The 27682-nt window shown below is 32.6% G+C and overlaps 1 protein-coding gene across 14 annotated transcripts in view; it reads right to left on the minus strand.

Moving 5' to 3' along the window:
- dlg1 (MAGUK family member discs large 1) overlaps positions 1–27682 on the minus strand; it is a 1569679-nt gene that overhangs the window by 21397 nt on the left and 1520600 nt on the right. For all 14 annotated transcript variants that reach the window (XM_072523856.1, XM_072523863.1, XM_072523859.1 and 11 more), the window contains 2 exons: positions 8297–8446; positions 400–572 (listed from right to left, as the gene is read on the minus strand). In XM_072523856.1, coding sequence (XP_072379957.1) covers positions 400–572; positions 8297–8446 — 323 coding nt within the window. The remainder of the gene's footprint in view (positions 1–399; positions 573–8296; positions 8447–27682) is intronic.

Below are 27682 nucleotides of genomic sequence, written 5' to 3' on the forward strand. Positions count from 1 at the left end.
CTTAGTGTCTTACCATCGATTTTTCTAAGGATTTTCATCTGTTTATAGCACTCTTTTTGTTCTCTCCGTGTCAGGTCGTGTTTCTACCGCGATATTATCATATCTAATATTGTTAATTAGTAAAACCCAATTATTTTTATTCTTGTTGTCTCTGATTCTTCTTCTTCTTCTTTAGCAGTCTCTTCTGATCCACTCATCCTCTAGAAATATGCATCCCCTTGTATTTTCCATGTTCGCCTGTCTTGAGCTACCTAGAGCCAGTTTCTCCCTGCGTTTCAACACCTTTCAAAACGATTTCCTCAGGGTAAGGTTTAAATACTATAGGTAGACAACGGGGTTTTTAAAGTTTGTAACATAATACTAATTATTAGTACAAAAAAACAAAAAATAAAGTCATACCTTGTCAGCGACTTCACGTACAGATGCTACAGAAGTTCCATACAAATTGTCATTGTACTGTCCCGCTTCAATGAATAGATGATTTTGAATATCTCTTTCCATTTGTTCCCTGGAGGCGACAAAGTGGTAGTCTCTACCGTCGACTTCATATTCTCTCTTAGGTCTTGTGGTATCTAAAAAGACAAGGATCACATTATTAAATTAAAAAATAAATAAATTTCTTTTTGAAAAAACAACCTCAAACACACAGAAAATAACCATGGTAATGGATAAATCTGTAAATGGTGTCTAGAGAAACTAGGAAAGACAATTTTTGTTGAGTGGTTTAAAAAAGAACGTGCTTATTTAAAAATATTATTTTAAAAATTGTGCGGAAATACACATTCTGGATATTTCACCTAAAGATCACAAGATGAATGAAGACATTTTGAACAGAACAACAGTAAAAAATGCTGTCGAAGAAAAAGCCAAACTAACGTAAATATGGGCTGAATCCAACCAATGTTTATGGGTGTACATAGATGGAATAAGAAAATAGTGAACTGGCGAAAAGTAAAAAATACCACGAGGACCTTACATTGGTTGGGAATCAAAAAATCTGCAGAAACAAGGTAAAAACTAGCGACACATAATAGAGAAGAACTCTAGACAGAACTGGGAACGGCCTATACAAATAGAAAACAGCCTAAAAAAAGTAGCTACCTATTTTTTACTTAGTATACTTAGTATACTTTTTTACTTAGCGTCAAGTGGGCTTGACACACTTTCTCGGTCAACTCTTTAATACACTCCTTGTCATAGAAAACGGGCCACCCCAAGTATTTAAAATATTTTCGAAATTATTATTTATTGCTAGAAAATTAGGCATTTATTTTTTTGTATATTGAATTAATATTATTTTATTTTTAATGTGTCTTGGGTTATTTAAGTTAAATGGGTTGTTGCGAAAGCAAACCGACCATGTAACTGGATTAAGGATATTCATAGAACGTATAAAACAAAACAATTTTGAAAAAAAGTTGTTTACAACTTGATCAATTTTCGAGGAATCGATTGTTTTGAGAAATGTATGATATTGTAAAGGGTTCTACTGAGTTTTAAACTCATCTCAGTATTACAGTAGCCGACTTAGTGTGAAGTAGTCTTGAGTTAATAACGATGGAGAATTTCCAAAAATCGGTTGAAATTGTAACGTTACTGGGAAGTGGATTAAGTCAAAGACAAGTTGCAAGACAATTAAATGTTAGTCGTTCGACTGCACAAAGGACCCAGCAACAATTTATTGTGACAGAATCTCACCAACGACGACCTGGTACAGGTCCAAAAAGGAAAACAACCGCTAGGGAAGATCGCGTCGTCATTATTGCTGCATTACGGAATCAGACCCAAACCGCTAGAATACTTCAAGGCCATTTACAGCAAGCTCAAGAACCAGCAATCAGTCTTTCTACTATTCGGCGAAGATAAGGGAGCAAGGTTTGACAGCTTGCAGTCCAGCAACAGGGCCCTTACTTTCCCCAGCTCACAAAAGACGAAGACTCGATTTTGCCTGTGAGCACATCAATTGGACAGCAGACGATTGGAAAAAAGTATTGTTTACGGATGAGTGTAGAATATCTATTTATGGTAAATATGGACGCAGTAAGGTGTACAGACGGGCTGGAGAACGTTTCGCTGGTTGCACTTGGCACCACGGGTTGCTTTTGGTGGTAGTTCAGTAATGTTTTGGGCAGGGATTTCTTTTGATGCGCATACGGATCTCGTCGTGATCGACAGAGGTGCGTTAACAGCAGTAAGGTACATAACGGAAATCTTACAACATCACGTGATGCCCTATGCTGGATTTATTGGCAACGAATTCCTGCTAATGCAGGATAATGCGAGACCACACACGGCAAGGATAGTAACGGAGTACCTTGACGAGGTTGGTATTCCAAAAATAGACTGGCCTGCTCAAAGCCCCGATTTCAATCCTATTGAGCCTATATGGAGCCTGCTAAAAAGTCACGTTGGCCTCGCATACCTGCTCCAACAACACCTGTAGAGCTTCAGATGGCACTCATTGATGAATGGGCCACTTTTCCCCAAAGAGATATCCAAAACGTTATAAATTCCATGCCAAATCGAATGAGGAGTGTCATCCAGAATCGAGGTGGCAATACCCATTACTGAAAATGGATACCAGTTTTTTTTAAATATACAGTTCATTGTTGTTTTAAAAACTGTAAGTTGACTATTTTCTTAAATTTTTTATTTTCGATTGATGTTTTACAATAATGATGAAATTTTATATTAAACGAGTTATTGATTCAATATACAAAAAAATAAATGCTTAATTTTGTAGTAATAAATAATAATTTCGAAAATATTTTAAATATTTGGGGTGGTCCGTTTTCTATGACGCGGAGTGTATATACGGAGAACATAATAAGAAAAGCGCTTGAAGGATGGTAAAAAGGCATCTTTATAAATGACCGAAAAATAAACAATCTCTACTTTGCAGACGATACCAACAGCCAACAGCCACGGAGACATGATTGATCTCATACGGCTGATAGAAAATAAGAGTAAAAGGTTTAGTCTGGAATTAAATATATCAAAGACAAAAATCTATATAACTTTTGGTTCACGTAACTATTACTTATATCTGGAATCATTGATTATAAACACAGGAAGACTCCAGGCGGAGGTAAAATGTAGATGTAATCTAGCCAAGATCTCTATGGAGTAGATAACCAGAATATGAAAAGATCCCAATATTTTAAAAAAAGATTGATAAACTCCTTAATATTTACACTACTGAGATATGGCTGCAAATTTTGGACAATAAGGCAATTACAAAAGAGAAAAATAGACGCCAGTGAAAGATTCTGCTGAAGAAGAATTTTGTGATTTCCATGGACCGACCATATAACAAATAATTTTATTGCAAGAGAACTAAAGAAAAGTAAGAGACTCTCCGGCAAAGTCAATAATTAATATATTTTGCTGCCATGAGACCAGGCATGGGCAATATGGATAGACTCATCATTCAAGGGAAGGTAGAGGGCCGAAGACCACGAAGATCTCCAACAAGCTGGATTGACAAGATCACAGGAAGTAGCAAAAGACCTATGAACGATGTAGTAGAAATGGCCAAAGACAGAAGCCTAAGGAGATAGACCGTATACGATATCACGATGACCACTGCACAACCACCAGGAGGTCAAGACTAAAGAGAGATTTCTCACAACATACCATATCATATATATATTAGACAGAGTTAAAGAATCACTTTATTTATCGGCATATTTTACCAAGTGTAATATATTTTATTTGGTTTTATTTTCTTGTTTTTCGGTTCAGGATGGGTTAAATGATATTTAACGCATAGAATTGTCCGTGGTGTTTTTTATAACTTTATAGTAATGTTTCTAATCGTTTTGATCGTGCTTAGTTGTATCTATATTTTACTCCTCAAATGATATGTTGTTCCATTACGTTCCATAGCTATTCATTCGATTGCTTGGCTAGCATATACAAGAGTTTGTATGAAATTAAACTGCACCTCGTATCTGGTGCACCATGTGCTCTATTTACTTACAAAACTGTTATATAATTTAAAAGAAATATTGCTAACTTTTAGCAGTATACGGTTTCGTTGCAATTAAAGCTACATTTGCTAACAATTAAAAAACCTAAGCATCAGACCTGACCGTTAAAAACATGTTTGTTTCAGCGTAATTAAGTTTGTCAGCAACATATGGAACGTGGGAATAAAGTCCGAGCTGTACATATTATAAAAAGTAAAATAAACTAACATTTCTGAATTTTAAATGTTTCGCGAAGTTTTTTACCATTAAACTAGTCGCTTTGACGATATGGCAAAACATTTATGTAGTATTTTAAATAAACAAGTAATTAGGTAACTCAGTGTGTGTGTTAAAACGTTTGTCGCTTGGAAATCTAATTAAAATAGTTTTTTATCTGCGGAAATAACATTAATAAAACAACTAAAATTAATAAAAGCGAACTAACCGACTCAATATTAATGGTAGTCATATATTCTGCATACTGCCATATAGAAATACTATACCAGGTGGCCAAACAGCTATTAGTCTAGGGACCAGCTAGGACACCATGGCCTTTTCAATTCTGATGGGTCCACCCAATTTTTTTGTATTTATTTTTGCTGCTGAATACGAATTTCGAGTGTGTATTTCGATCCGAGTGGTCAAATAATTGTTATAAACAATTTAATTGTTTATTAGGCTCTAGACTCTAGATCGTAAACAGTAATTACAACTCGAGATATTATAAACTTCTTGAAAATAAGTATTTTTCGAAATTTTTTAAATCGTAACTCAGTTTCAACGCATGCAAATGAGCTTTACAAAGTATCGTTTTAAAGCTTAATTTAGTAACTTTCAAACAAAATTTGTTAAATTACTCTCGTGTTGAATCGTGATCGTCTGGAATAACATATTGGTTAATAATGGGATTCACATAGTATCATCATCGTAAATGGAAACCTTACTGGATAGAATGAGCAGAATATCACTAGTGTAGATACAAAAGAGTAGTGGTCCAAGTACTTATCTTTGTGAGACTTCACTCTTGACTGGTTTATCTAAAGAATAGGCTTCCCCAATAAGAACCCGGGAATATTTGTCGGATAGGAAATTTTGAATCCAAATGTTTCCACGAATTCCATAGTGACCCAATTTAGCTAGTAATCAACGTTTGGGAACACGTTCGAACTTTGGAAACGTCTAAGTAGACTACATCAACAGGATGCCGATTGTTTAAGGATGATGACCAATTATTTATACAATGAAGTAAGTTTGTGATCGTTGAACGACCCTCGATAAAGTTATGCTTTTGGTGAGTGATGACATTTTCTTGAACGAGAAACTCAGACATGACTTCCTAAACAATGGATTCCACGAGCTTGTCGATAATACGAACCAGAATGAATCGACCATAATTATTGCAATCAAGTTTATTTCCTTTCTTGAATATAGGAGTAACAGAAGCCAATTTCCAGGACCATGATTAAAAGGCGTATTGATTATGAGAGATACAGGAATGGCTAAAGATGATTCACATTGTGACGAGACCTAAGGAGGTCGAAATACGTATCAGCGGTTGTCGCTGCTTTGTATCAAAACAAAAATCTAATACTGTCATTATGTTTTATTACTTACTTCGCTTGGAGTACCAGAAACTGAATTCACTACAAATTTTGACCAGGATGAACGGCATGTGGAATGCAATTTTAGATTCCCTTGCCGAGTAATTTATCCAGCTGTTTGTTTCGCAAATTTTAGGAAACACAGTGGTAAAAATTTGAATTCGGTTTCGCTAGGTAGAAATCGTTTGATTTCTCTTTTTGTTTTCATTATTCACATTGTTTAAGAAAAAAGAAGGTTATTCCGTCTAATACAGGTGATGAATTATTGTCTAGTTTCCATAACTGTTTAATTTCAACCAGCGTGAAAGCGATATTATCAAGAGTTGTAAGGAGACGTGGACACATTATTTCCGGAATGGTATCGTTAGGTTCACCTGTATAAACCTGAGAAATAAATAACGATAAATATTCAGAAGATTCATTGTTTAAAGAACACAAAGACCCGTCAGTTTTTTAAAGTAATGGTATGGAGACTTCTAAGGTAAATTATGTTTTATTACTTACTTCGTTTGGAGTACCAGAAACTGAATTCACTACGAATTTTGACCAGGATGAACGGCATGTGGAATGCAATTTTAGATTCCCTTGCCGAGTAATTTATCCAGCTGTTTGTTTCGCAAATTTTAGGAAACACAGTGGTAAAAATTTGAATTCGGTTTCGCTAGGTAGAAATCGTTTGATTTCTCTTTTTGTTTTTATTATTCACATTGTTTAAGAAAAAAGAAGGTTATTCCGTCTAATACAGGTGATGAATTATTGTTTAGTTTCCATAACTGTTTAATTTCAACCGGCGTGAAAGCGATATTATCAAGAGTTGTAAGGAGACGTGGACACATTATTTCCGGAATGGTATCGTTAGGTTCACCTGTATAAACCTGAGAAATAAATAACGATAAATATTCAGAAGATTCATTGTTTAAAGAACACAAAGACATGTCAGTTTTTTAAAGTAATGGTATGGAGACTTCTAAGGTAAATTTGGTGCAAGAGAATTATGAACGATATTCATTATCATTGGACAGCCATTCACATATGAAGACCATAGAGAAAGAACTTAATAAGTCCAATTTTTGACATTTTTCGTTTATAATACCACTTTGTAGCTTTAATTACATAGTTTCTAAAAGTAACATAATACAGAGTAATAACTTGATAACTCAAAAGATATAAGTGTTCGAAAAAATCCTGTACAGGGAAAGAATTTGATATATCCATTTGTCCATTCCAAACAGAGGAAAACGTTGATAAGTCCAGGTAATAATAATAGTAGTTGAAACAATGGCATGTGACATTGGGTAACCTGATTTTTACAGATACTTTCAGTTTCTGTGTTCTGAAGGTTATGTTATTGCACAGTTTATTTTATTTTAAAGTGAAAGTAATTAATTACAACGTTTGATACTTTTATCTGATAATTCAAAATAATCGTGGCAGATACGGGTGAGTATTCGAGTGATCAATTATCTTGTGCTCGTGGGAAAAACTTTAAAAAGAGTAACAACCTCGCACCGAGCACAAAATTGATCATTTTCCCATGCAAATCTTTATAAAAAAATCTAAGGTCCAAAATAGCACATTGATCACAAAGTCGTACAGCTCGGAAATGGCTAGACGGATCATGGGGTATGATGTATCGATGGAAAGGATGGGGAAGACAATTATTAAAACAAACATGAAGTAGTGTTAAAAAGGCGCTGTGGCGTATTTTTATTGGATCGTGTCGTATGAGATATCAAACGATTGAAATTTATGTATACAATAAAACTATATGTGAAAAACAAGACTATTGGGTCAAAAATTGGGTATATAGGGTATCGTCAAAGTCTGTAACGTCCACTAATAGATATGAGTAAACATATATAAAGGGTAACGTTCACTGATAAACGTGAGTCTGTCGAAACGTATATACAGGATATAGTCAAAAGTATGTGACTACTAGAAGACTACAGGGTATTGTCAATAACTGGAAAACTGGAATTATATTGTGTATATATACACATATGTCCTTCTTTACAGGGGAAAAACTTGTTAAGTCTATGTAGACAAATAAAAGACAATTAATACCAGTTATATGAGATATAAATTTAAAAAAACTAAAACGTAAACCAACAACCAATATAGCAAATTTGATTCTTTTTATTGCTGATTAATTGTAAGATGTATTTTAACATAATCACAGAGTTTTAAACTTTAAAAATGTTCTCCTGAACAAAACCAAAAATGTGACTTATTAAGTTATTTCCCTGTGGTCTTCATATTTGATCGTAAGGTCATTTTTTCCATTATTTATATGAGTTTTAAGTTCAGTACGTAGTTCCGAAGTCGCTGCATAGGTGTCTTGTCGTCAATAACAGAATAAGTTTAAGAAGACTTGTTTTCCAAAAGTTTATTTTTGTTACGAAGAATTAAAATTGTTGTTTTTAGTATTTTAATAAACTTCATGGTTTCCTCTTTGGTGTTATAGGCTTTCCTCTTTTCCAAGTTTGTAGGAATGGAGCTGTTTTTCAGTATGTATGCCAATTTAATAATGTATGTAATAAAAAACATAAAACAGGTAACGCAACAATAAACTCACTGAACATGCAGATATTCAGCAATATCACACTTTTTGTACTGTATACTGGTAAATGGTCTTTATTATCTATTCATATTCTCTATTAATAATAAGCGTCATTGATTAAATAAAATGATTTTAATTATTTTAATATGATCATAAATACTTACGTGGTACACAACTTCCAAACTTGTCAGGAAACTCAGATATCAAATCATCATTGATACGATCCTTTAGAGGACCCAATACAATAACAGGTCTCGTATAATTAATATGCAACTGTTGGACTGGTTCGTATGATAGAACGTTTTCCTCATTGCCTGAAAAGAACAAAAAACACCTCATTTAAATATTTCGTTATAAACAACTGTATTGTGAACCTAGAAGCTGATTATTAGATTTTTGAACGGTTTGCCAACTTTCGCATCAATAAATTAGGTTTAGTATCTAATTGCAATACTATATACAGTGGGTATACAAGCGTTTAGTCAACATGAAAACACTGAAAAATATATATGCTGAATAATATTTATTCAACATATTTTATCAATTTTGCGATCGGCAACATGGTTTTAATAAAATCAATATGGAGCAAGGCACATGCACTCCCGTTTCTTTTCAATAAAATGGAGGACGAATCATGTATGGTTAAATGCAGCATTATTCCATCTATCATTTGTACAGCAGAAGGTACATGATTGGAAATGGATATTTACAGATAATTCGACATAATGATGGGAACTAATATAAACAGAAGTACCGAGTTTAATAAACATGCTGGAATAACGATTAGCATATGATGGACAGCAGCTACGACATTATTGTATTGATGTTATCGAAAAAGAAAATACTGAATATGGACTGAATAAAAAATTGGAAAATGCTAGTGAACTAAATATTGTTGCAAAACAGAGTTGCAAACACAAGCCCGTCTCCAAAACAGAAATGGATGGCATAAGAAACATTAGAACTAATCGAGGAAAGAAGGAAATTTATCAACAACGACGATATGGAATACAGAAAAAAGGTTCAAAAAGCAAAGGAAAACTGGATAGCCAAAATATGAAAGTAGATGGGAAAGTTAAAACAAAAATACGACAATAACAAAGTTTACAAAAAATTAAAGAAATTATAGGAACTAATATAAGTAGATGATCTATGAGGACAGGAGTATCAACATAGGGAAATCAATGTGTTAGAGGACCGCTGTCCAATGAGAACGATGTCACAAGCCCCGCCCCAAGATGGCCGACCCCTTCTTCTTTTTCGTCAGTCAAATCTTTTCTGCCGCTCTCAGCTGTGATGTCAACTTTCAATTCTTCTTTTCCGGCTGTCAAATCCTCTTCTTTTCCGCAGCCGTTAGATATCATGTTAACTGTCAATTCTCCTTTTTTTCTTTCCGTCAAATCTGCTTTTCCGCAGCCGTCAGCTGTCAATTCTCATTATTTTCCGTCTTTCTTGAGCGGGGCTTATGACATCGTCCTCATTGGACGGCGGCCATATTGGGGCGGGGGTTGTGACGTCAAGATATATCGTTTTCATTCTTACAGTTGTAACGAAGGCACTTCTCTCTAACACATTGATTTCTCTGTGCTGACAGGTGTGCCCTCATAGATCATCTACTAACATAGGTCAGGGCATATTGATACAAAGATGCTAGAATGTGAATCACCACGTCTACAGATGCTTTACAGACGATTAAATAACATCCAATACGAAAATTTAATAGATATTAGAGCCAATTAAAATCGATTATTATGATATACAAATAGTGTCTACTGGGTTCCAACAGCTAATATTAATAGAGAAAACCTTGTATCAGAAAAAATTAACATAAAAAGGGAGTAAGACAAGGATGTATCCTTTCACCCACGCAATTCAAGATGTACTTCGAACACATCTACAAATTCACTCATTTAAAAGTCACTAAAAATCTACTTTTAGTGCTGTACCCGTTGGTATTGAGCCTACCTAATCGATTACCACTTAATATTCACTACATCCATAACTTTTAGTGTCATTATTTATACCATTACTTATTACGTTATCTTTATTTACAAATTTTTCAAATATCGTGGCTGGCAAAACGTACAAATAGTTGACAAAAAGTGAGCCTTTTTTAAATCTCGTTTAAAATGCTGCTATTCGTTAATTTATTTATAGTTTTAGTAACTTTCTACTCTAAAAGCTAAAACTTTTGATCATTCAGATTATCAATACTAAGAAACACCACCCTATAGCATATCTTTATCAAACATTTGAAACTGTCTTTACTGGCAATATATTTTATTAAGATATTTTACCACACTTATACAATTGCGTAGTATTTTAATAAAGATAACTTAAATTCCTCTTAGATCTGAAGACGTTACTGGAATTAAAACAGCAACCGCTGTTTTTATCATATCTGCTTCTATGCAACTGCAACGCAGGACATTAAAATGAAGCTCGTTCAAGTTTTAATAATTTTCTGTAATGCCAAAAAATTATATAACATAATGGACTACCTAAATCTGACGTCACAATGGTCGGGGATTTTAAAAACCTTTCCAAACATTTCTAATTTGTCTGAGTTTGTCCCATAAGAAGTTGGAAATATTGGTTTTTTTAATTGTTTGAAGAATAAATAAGGACTTTTGGTTATGAACATTCATTCTGTACGATTGGTATTATTGTTGATCGTGAATTTGTGAGGTAAGAATATCAAAGTATTAGGATATTTACTATGAATGTTCATATGTTAAGGTTATGTGATTGTTTAGTTAAATCTTTAATTATTTTTTACTGTATTTCAAGATATTGACAGACATAAACGGTTTATATACAAAAGATCATGATAGGGCGTGGTGTAGCGAGGTTGCTACGTTACCTTACGATCCTACACAATTCATGTACTAGAATAGGACAACGAAATTGCCGCAAGATTTTAGAACTGCCTCAAGTTACATCTCTTTGGATACCGAATATATCTAGTAGAGCTGACTTGTGGTTTCCCAGTGGGTAATTTTCTAATGTTACATACCCAGCTTATTTGTCGCCTGCCAGAACCACATCCGATTCCTATGTTGCCTATTATAAGCTGGAGGAAATTATATCCGCCGTGTCTAAATAATGGTCCCAAGTAAGATGTTTTTCGTTTTTTTTATAACTTTATATGAGTTCACGATCGTTATTCATACGTTCTAAAACTTCTTCATTTCAAATATTTTGGTCCATGATTTTTAAACGTACGAATTACATACCCATAACACTTTAAAACTACATTCTTCCTTTATCGTTTTTGTGTATAAAATATGTCATACTTTACAAATTAAGAAGCATCTAAGCGTTCATTAATAAATTCAGACGATTATAGGAATATACGTGTATAAACATGAAAAATAAAACTATAAAAAATTAAAAAAAAAAACGGTTTCGAACTATATACAAGAACTGTAATAAATAGAATAAAGAACTTTAATTAATAAAGTTTAATTTCATCCTGATTAGGATCAAATTCTAATAAAATATAGAGCCAGTAAAGACTTTTGTTCGTAAAAATTCAATATTCAACACCGATTCTGCGATATATATTTTTTAATACCTTAGTACACCATAGGACGGTATCTTAGTAACTACTTGAAAAAACATTCACAATTGTCAATTTTCCCTAAGTAAAAAAGCTAAAACATGTTAAAAATTCTCTAACAGAATTTAAAATACTTTCTCTAAACAGTGCATTAATAAATAATACGAATTTTTAATAATAATCGTTTTTAAAATTATAGCTGATTTATAAAAATATAATTTAGGAAGAAATAAAGGTATAGTCGACACGTAATTTCGTGAGAAAATTTATAGGAACCAGAGGAGTAAAATACTACTAAAATGGCAACACTGTTAGAGTTACCACTACTTTATTGAACAGTAGCGTAGATATCTAATTTTTAATTAAATAAAAGTTTTTATTTTTATTTAAGAAAAACTTTCATTTTCTATAAAGTTTAAATAAAAAATATTGGTGTTGTTAACTTCTGTGATATATCTAGGAAGTGATAACACTAATCGACTCGGCTAAATAGAACTTATTGTAAAATAACAATACCTATAAAAAATTGTTAATAAAAGTAATTATCACATACAATTAAATAAATTTTTTATGTACAAGTATTTTAGTATACAAACGTTTTAATAACACAACTGCTCATAAGTTTTAAAACTTATGATCACATTTTATCCATGATAACTTAGTTATTGTAATAAAAAAAATAAAGAATTAATTTTTTAAATTATATACAGCGTATTCTATTAACAACTTTGGTTTGACACCGTGTGAGAGAAGACTTAGTATCTCAATAATTTAAAAATGGGTAATAGGTCTAAAACTTTTATGAACATCTTTTTTATATATCTAGCAGGTATTTTATAATAACTTAACCTGTACTTTGATTATTTTAAATTAAATTATGTTGTATGTTTTTGTTCTATCATGAAGTGTATTTGTACTCTATTTTCAAAGATATATAAGCAAAACGAGAATTTGTACAATTACAATAAAAATAAAGGTTTCAACTAACACCTAGTTGGAAATAAGAACTTAATAATCTACTCATAATCACTGTTATCACTAGTATCAGTTGTATCTTCTATATTTATAGTTCATTTGGTTAATGCTGGTAAATATTTAACATAGTCATTTTCCACTGCGATTACATGTTTGATTACACTTGGTTGCTGTGATCTTTGTGACTTCTCTTCTAATTAACTGGAGAGCAGTAGACAAAAATTTAGGAGCCACGTTTCTTCTTCTTCTATTACCTTTAAGTTGTGTCCATATTAACTCTATTGGGTTCAATTTACAATAGTAAGGAGGAAGTAATTGTAATACTGGGCATACCAAGCACGGTATGCCCATTACTGCGAGTACAGTTATCAACAACATATTCCTTCTGGTACTGTCTACTGTCAACAACTTCCAACAATTCCTTTTTACTATATGATGCTTCAAAGTACAAATCTTTCTCAAACAAATTCTTGAATTTGTAATTTGTTTCAAGTAATATTTGGAATTTTCTCATTAATCTTGAATAATATGATACGTTGTCCATGATAATCACACTATATTTAGGTAATCTCGGAAGAAGAGGTTCCTTTAATATTTTTTTGTAGGTATTAATAATACATCATCGATCCATCTATTTTCTCCACCGCAGTGTAAAATTATAATTCTCTGTCCTGTCATGTAGGTAAGATGTTTCTCCTATAGTCTTGTAGCAGATTGCTTTGGACACTCTGATAAATATGTTTCTACAATTGCTTCTGATTTAGACAATTTAGAACACAATTCTTCATAAACATGTTTCAGCATATGTTTGGATGGTATCATCAGAGAGGTATTGAAAATGTCGCTTACATTTTACTACACGGCTTTGTAAAGATATTCCAATTGATTAGAGGGTTCCGCTGGCTCTTCAGCTGCAGAAGTTAGTTTTATAAAAACTAACTTCTGTTTTTTTCTTAAAAAAAAACATTAAACGTTTACATCTATGGTTCCTGAGTTGAACTTTTTTTATACTTCATTTCCATCATATTGATAGCTGAAAGCATTATAATTGACGCTCGAACTTCTTGTGCGATATATATGTATATATATATATATATATATATATATATATATATATATATATATATATATATATATATATATATATATATAGATTTTTCAAACCATGATTCACAAATTGAACCCTCCTATCCTCATGATAATCTAGATTCACGTCTTTATTTTTTTTACAGATATTAATAATAAATCGTCGATGCATCCATTTTCTACACCGCAGTGTAAAATTATAATTCTGTCCTTTATTGGGCGGTAATGAATTAGAACACTTTTTGTTATTATTCGTCCAACTTTTTTCACGGTGTCATGAATACCATACCAGGTTTCATCCAAATAAACAATATTTCGTTTAAAAATAAAGTTTAAAATAATATAAAATATTATACCTGCCTACCCAATTGTAAACCACTGGACGGTCGAAACGAAATTTATTGGGATAAACTACTTTATGGTTTCGGTTGCTCAGGCAAAAATTGTTATCTTACGCAAAGAATGCATCGATGATAACTTTATCTGAGCGACTGTACATATTTTACCAGGCTCATCTAAATGTAAATATCGATGAGAATATTAAAACTTTGTATTATTATACATCTTAGTCATTGATAATTTTGCAGTTAATAACTACTCCTGGTAGAGTACTTTTATTTTATTTTTTATTGTCTGCTTTTATTACAGATAAATATATTTTTACACAGTCTCACCGAAATACGAGGCGACTATATCTGTGGAGTATCACCGAGCCGCAAGCCATTATCTCTTGCCGTACTATCGGCTCCACCATAGGTCTATCAGACACCAAGCCAGGGGATTCGAACGCACTTCCACTAGAGCATTTCGACAGTGAAGCGAAATAAGAGTAGACCGTCTGCCCCGCTTGGCTATCTGATCAACATTGAGTAAACTGATACCTGGCTAAATGAATGCGGAAATATGGTAAACTTACTGCACAATTACAAATCACAGAAAAATACAGATATTTTAATTTTTAAAGATGGGAACAAGAAAGTTGTTCAAGCACTTATAAAATAAAGAGACCTAAAGCAGTTGGACCAGATGATATTTCTGGGAAAGTGTGGACAGCTTTAGGAGAGACACGAACAAATTGGCTAACTGATTTATTTAACAGAATTATGAAAGTGGGTCAAGTGCCAGACAAATGGAGAAGCAATATAATAGTATCTGTGTACAAAAACCAGTGACATATATAACAATACGCAAACTACAGGGTTATAAAACTGCTTAGTCACACCATGAAAATATGAGACAGGGTAACTGATAGAGAGATAAGTGAAGAAACGAAAATTTTCGATAATCAGTTTGGTTTAATCAGTTAATATGTCACCGAACACATACAAGCTACCACAGTATGTATTAGGATTAAAGACGCAGAAATAAACATAAGTGCAATTTATAGTCCTCCTAGACATAATATTAAAAAAGATCAATATATTGATTTTATGAAAAGTTTAGGCAATAGATATATCATTGGGGGTGATTTCAATACGAAACACATTCAATGGGGGTCTAGACTGGGGTCTAGACTTACAACTACTAAAGGAAAAGAACTATTAGCAGCTGTCAAAGATCAGAAAGGAGATGTAATATTTACAGGGAAGCCAACTTATTGGCCAACTGATAGGAATAAAATACCAGATTTAATAGATTTCTTCATAATTAAAAATATCTCATCCAATTACTTGGACATTTGTGAAGGATGGGATATGAACTCCGATCATTCACCCATAGTTCTAACCATGAGTGATATGATTATTAGAAAATAGAACAACCCAACCTTAACTAATAAGCTCACAGACTGAGAAAGTTTTAAAGTATTTCTTGAAGAAAAGATCATTTTAGCCGTGCCACTAAAGACAATTGAACAGATAGATCAAGAATTAGATTTATTCTAACTAGATATTATTCTAACTATTCTAATTAGATTTAAACTAACCTAAACAATGCCAGCCAGCAACTTAAAAGAGAAATCCAGAAAATTAAGAATGAATGTATTATATCTTATCTGGAAGAGTTAACAAACGACAGCAGCACAGAGTACTCGCTTTGGAAAGCTACAAAAAGAATTAAAAGGCCAATATTACATTCTCCTCCAATAAAACTGGAAGACGGTAGTTGGGCCACAAATAATCAGCAGAAGGCAGAGAGATTTGCCACTCATCTAGAGAACACATTTAAGTTGCAAGATGACCAAGACGATGACCAGGATTGGCCTGAACCAAAGCAAATAGATGAGAATATCAAGCCAACTTCCCCAAAAGAAGTAGCTGAGTTAATTAAAGAACAAATCGATCCAAATAAAGCACCAGGTTATGACTTCATTACCGGAAGACTGCTAAAAAATTTACCAAGAAAAGCTATCGTAAAATTAACAAATTTAATAAATGCTGCCTTCAGACTACAATATGTTCCAGATTTATGGAAGATAGCTGAGGTGATCATGATACCAAAGCCTGGGAAACCCCCCAATGAGGCGATATCATATAGACCAATATCACTCCTACCTGTAATGTCCAAGGTGTTTGAAAAATTCCTCCTGCGAAGAATCCTACCAATAATTGAAGAAAAGAAAATAATTCCAGATCATCAATTTGGATTTAGAAATAAGCATTCGACAATTGACCAGGTGCATAGAATAACTGCTATAATTGAAAGATCATTAGAGAAAAGAAAAGTCTGTTCTGCAACCTTCCTAGATGTGGCACAGGCGTTTGATAAAGTCTGGCATAAGGGTTTGATACATAAACTTAAATCATTCATGCCTAAACAATATTCAAATATATTACAATCATATCTAGCGAACAGACATTTTAGAGTTAAACAAGAAGATGCATACACTGATCTCAAGGATATTGAAGCAGGTGTTCCACAAGGGAGTGTATTGGGTCCAGTCCTATACCTAATATACACGTGTGATATACCTGAACTAGAAGACGACACCATAGCTACCTTGGCAGATGACACTGCTGTCTTAGCGGTAAGTGACACCGTCGAAGAAGCTACAGAAAAACTACAAAATTCAATAAATAAAATCCATGAATGGACCAAAAAATGGAAAATTAAGCTGAATGAGAATAAATCAGTCCATATAAATTTTACCAATAAGAGAATTAATAATATTCCTATTAGAATAAATGATGTCCAAGTGCCTATTGCAACATCAGCAAAGTACTTGGGGATCACTCTTGATGAGAAACTTCGCTGGAAAGCTCACGTGAAGAAGAAAAGAGAAGAACTAGGCATCCGCTACAAGAAAATGTATTGGTTAATGGGAAGACATTCCTCTCTATCCATAAATAATAAACTCCTAATCTATAAACAAATACTGAGACCAGTATGGACCTATGGCTGCCAACACTGGGGCTGTGCCAAGCCTAGTAACATCAAAGTAATCCAGATATTCCAGAATAAAGTGCTGAGGAACATCGTAAATGCGCCTTGGTACGTTAGGAACAACGACCTTCACCGGGACCTCAAGATGGAAGACGTCAATCAGATAATTAAGAAAATTGCAGGGAGCCATGAACAACGACTCCATCATCATGTAAACGTCGAGGCTATTCAGCTCCTCGACAATACGAACCTAGAGAGAAGACTCAAAAGAACAAAGCCTTTTGAACTGGTATAATGAGTGAGTGAAAAGCAGAGTAAAGTGATGTGCGAGTATGCATGCTAAATTTAATGCTAGTTATTAGAAATAATAGGAAAGATACTAGTGAGTAGACACCTAATTTTAAGATTTCATTAGTAATTTAAGTTAGAAACAAATTGATAATTGGTCTTACTGACCAGATTTTAATGTAAGTACACTTCTGTGTCTTTAGTAAAAAAAAAGGTTGGTTTTATGCAAGGCAGATCAAAAACAGATGTAATTTTCATTATAAGAGAGTTATATTAACAACCAGAATAAGAAATGGAAACTATTGATGTATTAACAAAACTCTTCTCCTTAACAACTTCCCAACATTTGTCAAAGTGCAGTGAAGCCGATGATCACCAAATGACAGCTAACGATAACGGAGTTTTAATTATAGTTCCACGTACATTTAAAAACATTCCTTATATCGGCATCATTTAATTTGGAGTACAGGAGACCTGACGATGTATAGTAAATTGTAGTACGCGAAACCGGTCGTCCGTGGTAGAATAAATTGAATTAAAAACAATTCATTTTAATCTTATATTTAGGCGAAGATTGAAAAATAATTATATAACCTGAAAAATAGTTGTTGCCCACAATTTAGAGAAAGTATTTTGATATAAAATCGTTGTAAAGAATATATACGTCACAATAAATGAAAATAAAAAGTTGCAAATTGGCAAATAAGGTATAAACTCCTACATACGTACAACGTAAAGTACGTCTAAAACTAGGTTATTAATGCATGAGTTGTTGCTAAATCTTGTTTAATTTGAAAAAGATACAAGTACAATATGCACATACGATTCTAATATAATGTGGTTGCTAAAAGTATCGGCTACTTTAAATAATGTGACGAATATCTATGTTACACCAAAACAATATAATTGCTATAACTATTTACATCAATAAAATATTCTGCACTAACATTTATTAGAAATATAAAAAAAAAATTATTTATCTTTATTATTAAAAACGTTATTTTAATGCATGGAACATTAGGTTTATAAAAATAATATATCAAAAATTGTATACTAAGCTTTATACTAAAACTGCATTTTTTATACTTATAAAAAAAACTGTATCGAAATAGGAATGCAATACTCGTGTATTCAAAACTAGAGAACAACCATAATGAACTAGATTATTATTTGTAAAAATTAATGTATGCTAATTACTTTAGTATAGAAAAAGAAATAGGTGAAAAAATATTACAGGTGTCTGGTCCTTTTAAATCTGGAACGATTCAAAAATATTTTAATTTATGCTTAATTTCCATTTAATTCAGAAAGCAGTAACTTTTATGCGACCCTGTATATCTTAATAATCTTTACAGCTCCTAGTAAGCACATATCGCATTACGATATAAAATTTAAACTTAGTGTTACGATATAAAATTTCAGGAAAATATCTTAGTGTCTCTTGACATCGAATAAACACTTAATGTTTGTTGTACTTAGCACAAATTGCGCCGATCTAGGCTTAGGATTAAAATCTGGCAAGAATGACTCACTAAGTGGAAAACTCTTAGCCCGTAGGGAAATTTTTACCGGCCAAAAATCATCGATGTGTGAGAATTGAAATTCATTACCGTTAGAGCTTCTGAACAAGCTGGTAGTCAGGGATTCTTTTGCAAGAAATAGGGGCTTTGTCCCCTAGTATCAACAATTTCCAGTTCAGTCCATTAAAAGTCAAATAAAAATTTATGTCTTCATTCACTCGTTAATGATTGGAGTGGAAACATTAGTTTTTTTCGTTTTTGATTGCTGAGAAACCTACCATGTTTCAGTTCATACTGGGAAACAGTTTTTGTTTCAAAAAACAAAATTAAAAGTAAGTATAGTGACACAAAGAAATTGGCAGTAAGTTTTTACCTACAGTGCAGTGCCGTGTTACAGTGTTTTTGAATGGATCATATCCCCTTAATTTTTTATGTTTTGATAACTATTGTTTTTTATATACAAAGCTAAATTTTGTATGTAGATTGCAAGAACCAAAAAACTACATAATATGATATAATTGGCCCGGGTAAATTTTTCATTTTCATTTTTCTTAAATACCATTAAATATTAAGATCAGTTTTTAATATGTTTAACAGGTCATCGGCAGAAATGTATAAACTTTTTCCAAAGATGTAAGGTATCAAGTTGTGATGGATATTTCTATTTGTAAGATCTAAATTATTATGTCCAATTAAACCTGTTTTGGCTAATAATAAATATGGCTTGTACGTAACAATTTTGAATAGTTTAATTCTTTAAGAATCTTCTTTTCGCTTGGACCGCAAATAAATAATTGCTAATAGGTTTGCTGAACGAGCATACAATGTAGGTGTGATTGATACTGTTTATTTGTTTATATATGTATATTGGATATTGTTTCCTGTTATTTGTTTATATAAGTATTGTGGAAATTCAATCAAAATAACTAAAACACTACCTGGAGCCGATGTCCCCTCAGATCATAACTTATTAATCAGTGACATAAAACTCAAACTTAAAATAGTAAAACGCCAACAACCGACTAACCGAATAAACACTGACTGTATTCAAAATAATAGTCATGAAATTACACAAGAAATAAAAAGAAGTTCGAAAAATCGAAAGAGACACATAGCGTCGAAGACTACTGGAATCATGTCAAAAGCATTATGTAAGAAATAACTAAAAAGTATAAAATTATTAATAATCGCAAACAACAATGGATGACTGATGAAATATTGGGACTAATGGAAAGCAGGCGAAAACAGAAAAATAAAAACACTGAAGAATACAATAAAATTCATAAAGAAATTAGAAGGAAAATACGGGATGCAAAGGAAAAATGGTACAGCAACAAATGTCTTGAAATAGAAGAACTGCAGAAAAAGAATGACACGTTTAATATGTACAAAAAGGTGAAAGAAATAACTGGAACATATAGATCAACTGCAAGTAGTTTACTTGATAAACAAGGAAATATTATAGTCAATGAACAAGACAGATTAGAGAGGTGGAAAGAATATATTAAGGAGCTGTTTGATGACGATAGAACAGAAATTCAAATCAAAAACATATCGACTGGTCCAAACATAACACTCGATGAAATGGAAAGAGATATAAAGCTATCAAAGAATAGGAAAGCAACCGGTCCAGATGAAATTCCAAGCGAAATAATCAAACTGCTCGACGACAAGAGCAAACATTCTATTCTAAGCCTCTTTAATAAAATATACGAAACAGGACATATACCAACAGACTGGCTACTGTCAACATTTGTAATGATACCCAAAAAAAATAAATGCCAAACAGTGTGGCGATCATTGCACTATCAGTCTGATGAGTCATGTACTGAAAATTTTCCTAAGAATACTGCACTCGAGAATTTACAACAAAATAGAAGTACAACTAAGTGAAACACAATTTGATTTCAGAAACAACCTAGGAACCAGACAAGCACTCTTCAGTTTGCAGGTCATGGTTCAAAGATGTAGGGATATAGAACAATCAGTATATATGTAATTTATCGACTTCGAAAAGGCCTTTGACCGAGTAAACCATGACAAACTTATAGGTGTCTTGCAACAGGTCGGAATTGATGACCGAGATCTCCGTATTATCAAAAATTTGTATTGGCATCAAGGTGCAAACATACGAGCTGGACACAACACGACGGAAGCAGTGAAAATATGACGTAGAGTGAGCAAGGATGTATTCTATCGCCTCTACTTTTTAATATCTACTCCGAATTTATTTTCAAAGAAGCCTTAGTTGAAGATACAGGCATTAAAATCAACGGAATTAATGTCAACAATCTCAGATATGCAGACGACACGGTACTTATTGCCTCCCATTAAGAAGACTTGCAACGACTTATAAACAGGGTAACCGAAGCATGTGATGAATATGGAATAGAGTTAGAAAGAGTCCACAATATTACCTACTTGGGTGCAAACGTTAACGATAACTGGGATATAAAAAAAGAAATAAGAATACGCATTGAAAAAGCCAGAGCCGCCTTCTATAAATTAAAGAAAATTCTAATTAATAGAGATATTACGTTAAACCTTAAAGTCAGATTAATACGCTGCTAGATATTCTCCACATTGCTGTATGGTATGGAGAGCTGGACCCTTACAGAGACATTAATGAAAAAATTAAAGGCCTTTGAGATGTGGATTTATCGACGAGTATTGCGGATAAGTTGGGTTAATCGAATAAGAAATGAAAGAGTTTTACATCGAATGAAAAAGAGTACAGAAATAACAAAAACGATAAAAATTCGAAAGCTACAATATTTCGGTCATGTAATGAGACATCCAGAGAGGTATAACCTTCTACACCTCATAATACAGGGTAAAATCGCCGGAAGGAGAGGCTCAGGCCGGCGACGAACACCCTGGCTCCGAAATCTCCGAGAATGGTATCAAGAGACCACCGCTAATTTATTTAGAGCCACCGTAAACAAAGTTATTATTGCCAATATAATCGCCAACGTTCGATAATCGGACAGGGTACTGAAAGAAGAAGATGTATTTTGGTTTTGAGTTTTCCTTGTCCCTCGCAAAAAACTAAGGTTGCGCCTTTTTTGGCTAATTTTTAATATTATTTTCTTTGTTTTATTTATCCCATATTTCTCGTTTAGCTCTGGTAGCTACCATCTAATTTTTCTTATTTTCAATTTTTCTTGTATTTATGTGCTAGCAAGAATAATCCAAAGACCCACGCCCACATCTCTTCCGATTCGGAGCAACGCGTCCTCGTTTATTTTGTGTGCCTCAAACACTGTCCACCATTTCCATTTTCAATGATGATAAATATCTCTTGCAAGTAAGAGACAAACAAATTTTAATAAGAAATCAGAAGAAGTAACGTTATACAACATATTTATGTTTTATATAAATTTTTTGTTTAAAAATATGAATAAATTTACTAGAACATTAAATGTATTGAGGTTTATTGCATTCCTTTTTACGATTTTTTTTTAAATTTTTAACCAATGTACTTATTTTTATTAAATACACTGTTTTATAAAGAGCATAAAATAGATTTCTTGTTGTGCTTTATTTATTTTTGTTTCTATAGACATGATATGAGATATATACAGAAATAATACATTTATATAAACCGTAAGGATCAGATCTTAGATATACCGTCTGAGCATTTATGCACTACTTTGACCCATAATTTCCAACTCGAGAGTCTAAGTCTGAACAATCGGTTGTAAAGTATTTCCAAGGTCACATTATTTTAAGGTCGCAAAAAGGTAAAGATGGTTGGTGATTATAGTGAAGACAATAAAATTGTTATCTACAAAAAATTCTGCATAATTTACTTATTAGTGAGCTCATAAATATTATAAACTGATGATTTTGTTGATTTTCTTGTTTGTATTAGTGATGTGAACATGAAGAATATGGCGAAGCGTTGTTATTTTTATGTCTAAAGCCAATTTTATACACGAACGATAATTTAGTATTATGGGGGTTGATTCAAACTATATTATTAAGAATTTTTAAAAAATACTTGCTTCTGTGGTATAAATATTGCTATAAATATAAAGAGAATCTGAGTTGGATTTAAATTCGATTATAAGAAGTTGGACATGTTTGATTTTATCATGTAATGTCACATTCCTTCAGATAAACTAAAAGTGAATTATATTTATCTGTGTGAGTTAATAAAAAGAACAATTTTTGACTGACAAAGTACACTCACAGGATGTGAGCTATACAGTTATCTTAATGAATTAATTATCGCATAGGTATTTGTCCGATACAATATTTCGTAAGTGTTATATAAATTTATTTGTAAAAATGTTTTGCAGATTCAATAGGCGAATGGTATATCTATCTATGAATGAGAATGTGGTGTTCCTATTTTATGTATAAATTAACTGTATAATGGCTGTTTTATACAAGGTGTCGAATTAAAAATGGAACATATATATATTTCAGCTCAACAGACCTTAGAATGAAAAGGCTCAGAATGGAACAATGGGACAGCCGTTTTAACAAAAGATGATTACGTTTCAAAAAATGTTGCTTGTTTTCGAAATTACTTGTTGTTAATGTTGAAAATTATTTACCATATTTTCTGTATTACATACAAGGTACAATTTTACTAAATTCGTAAATGTTTTGTTGTGAAATACACCTTTTAGTAAAACAATTTGTGATTTTTGTACCAGTGGCGTACGGCATAGATAAACAACTCAGTTTTCCTTCTAAATGTTACAATACTGACGGTACACTAATTATGAACACAGTTTTAAAAATTTTCACATTTTTTAAATAAATGATGTATGCCTAGTATCATTTAATGGCAGGTTTTCGAGATATTCGAACTCAAAAGTGTATATGTTTATTTTAGAACACTTTAAAATTTTGGTTTATGCATCACTGTGTCAAATTAATAACAAAATTTGTGAATGATGTTTTACCAGTGACGTACGACTTGATGAGAGCATGCCTGTAAGGCACAAATGGAAGAGTTCGAGTAGGTGACCAATACACTTCCACTTTTAAATAGGAAAGTGGTTTAGGGCAAGAAGACTTAATTACACTACTCTTATTCAACCTCGCTCTGCAATGGGTAGTACGTAAAGTACAACAAGTACCAGGAGGAATACTATTTGTACAAAGACCTCAAAACAGCAGCTAGACAGGTTAGATTAACCATAAATAAAATTAGTCAATGCACGAATTCAGCAACAATGTATAAGGCGACTTTCGAAAATGTCGAAGAGTTTAAATACCTGAGTAGAAGGTTTGGTATAATTTTCAGTTTTTTATTGACGCTAGTAAAATGAAAGTATTTGCGTAGTAGCAGCAATCGTTGATTTAGCTGCTGATACAGCTGTTGATTCATCTGTTGTCTTTATTTTGCTGTGTAGAAACATTTCGACATAATGTCAGGACATTGATTAATTCCGTTATTAAATACACTAGCTCGGTTCTTTTGACACTCACGAGGATTAAATATTTCTCAGAAATAAACTTCGAATTTTGATAATTTCGTTTTGCTCAACTTCTTCCAAATTACACGTTTTGGCATGTTTTTAGGAGGTATTAGGTACATACAGACCAAACAAGTATCTGAGGTTGCTAGTACTCTTTCTATTGATAGACTAAATAATTAAATAGCCTTCTAAAATAAAGGAAAATACTGAAATGTAGGCTTTAAAGCCCGTTTCTTCTTCAATGTTAGCCTCCTAAATTGTTTAAATTATCGCACCATCTTTTTCTTGGTCTGCCAATACTTCTTCGTCCATTTGGTGACTTATCTCGTGCTATTAGTACTATCCTATCCTCTGTCATTCTACTAATGTGTTCGTTCTACTCCTATTTCCGTTTTGTCACTTATCCATTTATGTCACTTATCCGTTTTGTCACTTATATTGCATGCTCTTCTTATGTATTCTCTCCCTATTCAACAGACTTTTCCCTGATATTCGTCTGAGTATTTTTATCTCTGTTGTTTCTAGTAGTCATCTCGTTTTAGATGTGTCAGGTCTTGTCTCCGCCGTGTATGTTAATATAGGTCTAATTGCTACTTTATAGATTCTTGTTTTTGTGTCTTGTCTTAGGTGTTTGTTCTTCTAGATTATAAAAAAGAATATACTAATTTGGGTGTTGGAATGTAAAGGGTAACACCTTTAGTATATAGTCGACTCGCGCTCATCCGCTTTTCGACACATCATAACGTAAATGAAAACATGAAAACTTATTTTATAAACCAGATCTAATGTATTATTTTTATTATTATAATCAGAAATATAATATTTTATGGTTACAATGTAAAGTGATCAGCAAGAAAACATAATTTCTGACGTGCCGCCAATGATCGAATTCAACATTTCCGAGAATTCATAATTGGTACGTGATTTCGGCTAATATTGACCACTTACGACGCGTGATTTTGGATAACTAATTTCATTTTTTGTTTGCTAGACTGTAATTGATGGTGTTTCTGTGACTGGTTTCGGAGTTTACAGTTTATACTCCCATCATCAGGCTTATGAAATTAATAAAAAGCTAAAACAAAATCATTTATTAATTAAGTTAATGTTCCGTAGTTTCAGGTGTGGTGCTTGCTGTATATGGTATTGGCTCTAATTTTGTCGTAATGCATGATAACGCAAGTCAACAGATCGCTCGCATTGCTCGAGAATGCGAATCGCTCGCATTGCTTGAGAATGCGAAATTGAGTGGTTAATGCTGAACCTTTATTGTGAAAACTTTCAGAATATATTTGATCGACGTATTTGAAATGGTTTGGATATATTTAATGTGATTGATTCTTAAGTTTTTTCCTAGTTGATGTAAGATTATCAATTAAGATTTGTGTAATACCTTTCACTACAGAGTCGTATCCATCAAAAAATGTTTCGACAATTTTGTACACAAGCTCTTTGGATGGTCCTCAATAAGCGTGGCTTTTTCTATATTGTCAATAATTTGTGGTAAATTTTGGGGTTACTGAAAATGATGATGGTCTTCAATAAGCGTGGCTTTCTCTATAATGTCAACAACTCTCTATAATGTAGTAAATTTTGGGTTTATTGAAAATGGTATATTTTTAAATACCTATTCTTTCAATCAACATGTATTGAAATAAAAGTTTGTAAATTGTAAAACTTAGCCTGTAAAATATTAGTTATTTTTTTTATTTAATTGTTTGTCTCTTATATAGCACATATTTAACCACGAAGCAATAATGATCAGTAAATTATTCAAATATAACAAAAAAAAAACTAAACAAAATACACGATTTTTTCACAAAATCGATCCAAACAAGTGATCCACTATAAGGCATTGAATCATTGGTTTTATAATCATTGGTACATAATTATATTTGTAAATACTCGTAATTCTAAGATTATTTGTATTTAAGCTGAAATTATATTGCCCATATTCAATACCTTTTATGTTTAACAAAATAAATAATAGCAAATTTACTGTTTATCGCGATACTTCAGTACCCTAGATTGTTAGATTAATAAATTCGCTTATTATTCATATTAAACGGAAAATTATTTCACCTGCTGAATCATAAATAATTTTTATTATTTTTGATACTACAAAATCGGTCAAATATGTCGTATTGATATACTAAGAACATTTAATACTTTTTTGTTATACAATAGCTTCAGTTGTATAATGTAACAAATCATTCGTGAATAACTGTATAAATATGTGATAAGAACCAAATCATAGATCACCCCTAATCAAAAACGTTGCATTCTTACACTCCACATTATATACAGAGCGACTTTCAAATCCCAGACGAACAAACGAACATATTACTTAGACTCGGACAATACGCTAAAACTCATCATTCTACTTGGAAACGTGGTACAGGACATGGAAAGTTACAAAAAACCCCAGTATAAGAGGTTATCCTGTTCAAAACAGGCTATTACGCGCACGAAACGAAATTATTCTCAGATATTATGATCGATCACATATCATCCCTCAAATCAAAAATTACGATAAAGTGTTCATTCAGTAGAACACCAAATTGAGGCTAGGATCTGATAGTGATCTGATAGATCTGATCAGATCTGATCTGATATACTACTCTACTAAAATACCTCTAAATAAGAAATGAACTTACTTAAATCAGCTGATTGAGTATAAAGCAAATATCTAATCTAAACTCCTCCATTTTCTAGAAGGCTAATAATTTCGGAAGGAACATTTACCACTAACACGTCACAGCAACCATTTATGACAGACTATTCCTTCTAAGCAGAATTTAGAATAGAAGTAGTCGTTACGAAAACATCATAGTCCAAAACATCCTAAAAACTACCAGCCTCTCCTTCAAAAATTTCTTATATCGCAAAAAAAAAACTTATGCATTTTCCCAGTAAACTGCTAACCTGTGCCAGAGACGAAATATCTGATGAGTACATGGATATCTTGTAGGCAACGCAACTCTTAGACCGCATTTATTTATATAGTTCAAAGCTTTTCATAGCAACTGCTCTCTATATACATACAGCGCTCTTTGTCCATTTTTCTTGATCGACGATGGAAAAATAATATGCAGTCGATTGTAGTAGTTTGCAGAAAAAATAACTCTAGTCTAAGTAAGTAACCTTAAACGCAGTTTCACACACCGATGACTAACGTATTAACTAAGGTCCAAATATTAAAAGACTACTACAATCGACTGTGTATTAGTTTTCCATGGTCAATCGAAAACAACGGACAAAGGCGCTGAATTTATACGTTGGTTCGACCTTTCCCCGGACATCCTGCCCAGTTCCCTACAAGATCGATAATCGCAATCGGAAGACTACAAAGCACCGAAT

The sequence above is a fragment of the Diabrotica undecimpunctata genome, chromosome 2 (genome assembly GCF_040954645.1).
Source record: "Diabrotica undecimpunctata isolate CICGRU chromosome 2, icDiaUnde3, whole genome shotgun sequence".
NCBI classification, from domain to species: domain Eukaryota; kingdom Metazoa; phylum Arthropoda; class Insecta; order Coleoptera; family Chrysomelidae; genus Diabrotica; species Diabrotica undecimpunctata.